Source organism: Hyposmocoma kahamanoa, unplaced genomic scaffold (assembly GCF_003589595.1).
Source record: "Hyposmocoma kahamanoa isolate Upper Pololo Valley unplaced genomic scaffold, ASM358959v1 114, whole genome shotgun sequence".
Lineage (NCBI taxonomy): Eukaryota > Metazoa > Arthropoda > Insecta > Lepidoptera > Cosmopterigidae > Hyposmocoma > Hyposmocoma kahamanoa.
In genome coordinates, this window is record NW_020653383.1 from 6,118,048 (window position 1) to 6,121,934 (window position 3,887).

Sequence of the window (3,887 nt, forward strand, 5' to 3'; positions counted from 1 at the left end):
AAAACAAAAGACCGTTAGCATCCCCATAGTCGAATAGGTGCATTTTGACACCTGTTATGCAGCTTGACTACGTATGTGAACTCAATAAATCATTAATCAGATTACCCGATTCTTGAGATAACGATTCAAAATTTTGTAGTTTGTGGTCGTTTAAATAATTTTTGGGTTTATTGGTTTTAAGTTCTAGATATAACAATTAACGTTCATTTAAACATGAAGTATAAATTATAATAAAATGTAAGGTCAAAGTGATAGGAAACAAAAACAGTGCACAGCTTCGTCACAAGAAAAAGACGACACCAAAAACAAATGGTCGCAAAGTCAACTTCCGGGTTGGACAAAAACTGAGTGTGTACCCCCTAAAGTGCCCGTATGTCGAAATTAGTGTGGCTTAGTCAAAATTTAAAAAAGGAAATGAAACCTGACTTTACGACTCTAGGTGCTGAGCATTTTTATTATTATTTTTTTTTTATATTAATATTTAAGTAAGATAGTAGCTAAAATTTTTGAAAAGTAATAAAGAATGAAATATTTGTCATTTTTAATGTGCAATAATAGTTATATGTCATGCAAGGCTGCAAAGTTGTTGTTTGGGGGGAATGCTTGTATTGAAACCCGAGCAAGCTTAGGAGCTAAGATTGAAAGTTCAAATATAGATTCTTGAACGTGGCGAGGGTTTCAAGACACGAGACGCAAAACAACTTTGCTGCCGAGCGAAACACACAACGTTCCATTACACTATAGCGAGGGAAATGGTAGATGAAAGAAAAACAGTTGAACTATAAAACCTTTTTTAATGAAAAGGTTTTGTTTATCTTTGGTTGTGTTCTGAATTTACACCACATCAATTTTTATTCTTGCTTGTAGTTTTATTTTGTGTGATTAAGTGATTATTGAAATTATTTTAGTTCTTCGACGAATTAAAACAATTTAATAAACACAATTAGTTATCATTGTCAGTTTAATGTCAACAATAATAAGAATAAAAAATACCAACGGATTTATGTTACATAAATAAGTAATGTACGACAAATCGCTTAATTGAACGTGCCATTATCTTTTTCTTTTTCATCGAAGGAGAAAGTTAGGTGCACCACAGTCCATCGAACAGACTGTTAGATGCTAATCCATCGTCAAGTTCGAATTTAGAAAACCTTTGCCGAAATGTTATTCAAAAATCTTTTGCGTGGACAAAACGCTCTTGCGCGCAGATTTCTAATGAGAAAGAAAGTCAGTAGTGCTTTACTTCACACTTCGAGCTAGTGAGGTGAAAAATAGTTTTTTCACTTCTCATGCTCTTAAAGTCCGCATTTATGCTAAGTGTAGGCTGCATAAAACAGGATTTTATGCTCTAGTGCATAAAATAGGATTTTTTGCTCTAGTGCATAAAATAGGATTTTATGCTCTAGTGCATAAAATAAAAAACTATCACATTAAAAATACGTCTAATTGTTGTAATTTTACATTCAATTTTAATTAAATAATCGTTTATTTGTAATATTGCTGTTTAATTTCCTTGCAATCGAAGTGAAAAGCAGAGTGTATAACTCGTTCACAAAACCCATTTTACCCTCGACTTAAGTATCCACTCTCGCCACACTCGTCTCAGGTAAAATGACGCGTTATATGCACATGCTGTACAATCTACTATATTTCCAATGTACAGCAATGTCGAAAACTTAAGAATTTGATTGTTTCATATTAACAGTTCTCAGCAGTACCTATTTAATCTTGAAATACTTTCAAAATAATTTAGAATTAAAAGCGTAAAGCTCTAGTCTACAGAAAGGATTGTTTTGTTGTATAAATAAATAAAATGAGGAATTTTTGTCAACTTGAACTTTTGTCACTTTTGATTAATTACAACTAATGATTATTTTTTGTGTAGAGCAAATTGTTTGATAGAACAGAGAAAATATTTTGATACATTGTTAATTTGATTTGTAAGTACAGATAAGATTTTTTTTCAAATTCGAATTGTAAGAACAAGGAGGGAAACTAGCTGAAACTTGACACATACACACGACTGGTTTGTCAAAGTTAGTAATTATTTACTAAGCCCTGATAATATTCGTACCTATTTCAGTAACTTATTGTAATTCAACAATTTATTTTCCTCATTCATTAGTATAGAACGATAAGTCAAGATAAGTGCACGCCTTCTAGTTTCAAAACAGCATTATGCAATCATGGTAAGTGCCTAAACACGCGTAGAAATGTCAACTTAAACACTGTCTGTGTTGTCTTGTGTGTCTCGATCACTTAGATTGGAACTTTTGAAAATTTTAACACACGAATATAACAACACAGAACCACACTACAAACGGTGTACATGCAAATAATTATTTAGACATACAATTACAATTAAAATCAGTGCAAAGAGAGAAAGTAGATATTATACTATACTCTGTGTCGTAGCGTCATGCCAATACGGGACTCATAGACATATCTCGTCATAATACTAAGCTTGCAGTATCCTACCACAGCAGCGCTGATTTTCAGTAAGCCCGTATAGATCGACGCCAGCAAAACTCCCGAAAATTATGAGTGTTGCTATATATTTTTTTATTATGAACATATATTATTATTATTATATAAATTAAATATGCTTAAAAAATAGCAGGAAGCTCATACACTAAATCCCAAATTATAAAGTTCATATCTGGGCAAAACTCAATATTTTTTACTTTACTAACTGCAGAATGTTCACGTAAATGGTGGACGTCCTTCTTTCATTTAATTGTAGCTATTTATAAAAGTAATTCTACTAATTATCAATACGTCTTTATATAGTGACGCCGTTTCAACTCCTGTTACTACTGGTGTGATTGTTCATAAAAAAATTGCATAATTAGGAAAAATAGTAGTTAAACTGGCAACTCTGGAAAGACGGTAACTGCCACCGAGTTGTCCTTCGCCTTAAAGCCATTATTTATTTACTAGGTCCCATTTGGGAAAAAATATGTATGTATTTTCATTTCTTATATCCAAGTTATGTTATTCTTTTAAATAAAGCATTAGACAGATGTATATCTTACAAAAAAGTCGACAAAACTGTTGGCCATTCTATTAGGTACTTCACGCAGCACAGCTGTGTAATAAAACAACACATATAATTCGATAAACACAATATCAATTGATGATATTATGTATATATAAAATAAAACATAAATATGATTGACCTTTCACTTGAATACACACACGTCAACAAATGACGAGAATGAAGTAAATAAAGTTTGTTGTAGAATGAGCAAAACAAATATTTTGTCTCTTTAGTAGGCTTTTACCTATTTTTGTACTATTCTTAATTTAGAAAGACAAGCATGCAATTTGGAGAAAGCCTACATTTCGTAGATACGTGACACCCAACCCGCTGTAAGGCAAATGCGCCGTCATTCCACGATATAAGCATTCCAATCTCCATGACAAGAAAGAGTCATAGTTATGGAGATGAGTGCTCCATTCCTTTTTTTTTATGTGATAATAAGTGACGGGCGAACAAGTAAGTCGTGGGCCTCTGGTTGCAAGTAACACGCCTACCCATAACAGCCCCATATCTTTCGACATAAATTTTGTTTAAAGTGACCCTCCCTGTCAACCCCTTGGTTATGCGGGATGGATACTATAACCTGTGCAAGCAAGCCCGCACAGGGACCATCTAAGTCTGGTCCTAACCTCAGACCAGCCTGTTTGCACGGACTTCATCCAGTTCTCAAAAGGCTAGTGCCTTAGGTGAGCCTTAGGTTACCCATAACAGCCCCATATCTTTCTACAATAGTTTTGAATATAGTGATTCACTATCGAACCTTAGGGTATACGAGGCACTATAACCTAGTGCGCGCACATGAACCTTGTGAGTTCAGGTTCTGACCTTAGATCAGCCAGTG

The 3,887-nt window shown here is 33.7% G+C and overlaps 1 protein-coding gene across 1 annotated transcript in view; it reads left to right on the top strand.

Annotated features, from left to right (window-relative positions):
* Positions 1 to 2,156: 2,156 nt before the first annotated feature.
* Positions 2,157 to 3,887, top strand: part of LOC113239675 (insulin-like growth factor 1 receptor) — an 8,848-nt gene continuing 7,117 nt past the window's right edge. The window contains exon 1 of the mRNA XM_026476758.1: positions 2,157 to 2,192. Coding sequence (XP_026332543.1) covers positions 2,182 to 2,192 — 11 coding nt within the window. The 5' untranslated portion in view covers positions 2,157 to 2,181. The remainder of the gene's footprint in view (positions 2,193 to 3,887) is intronic.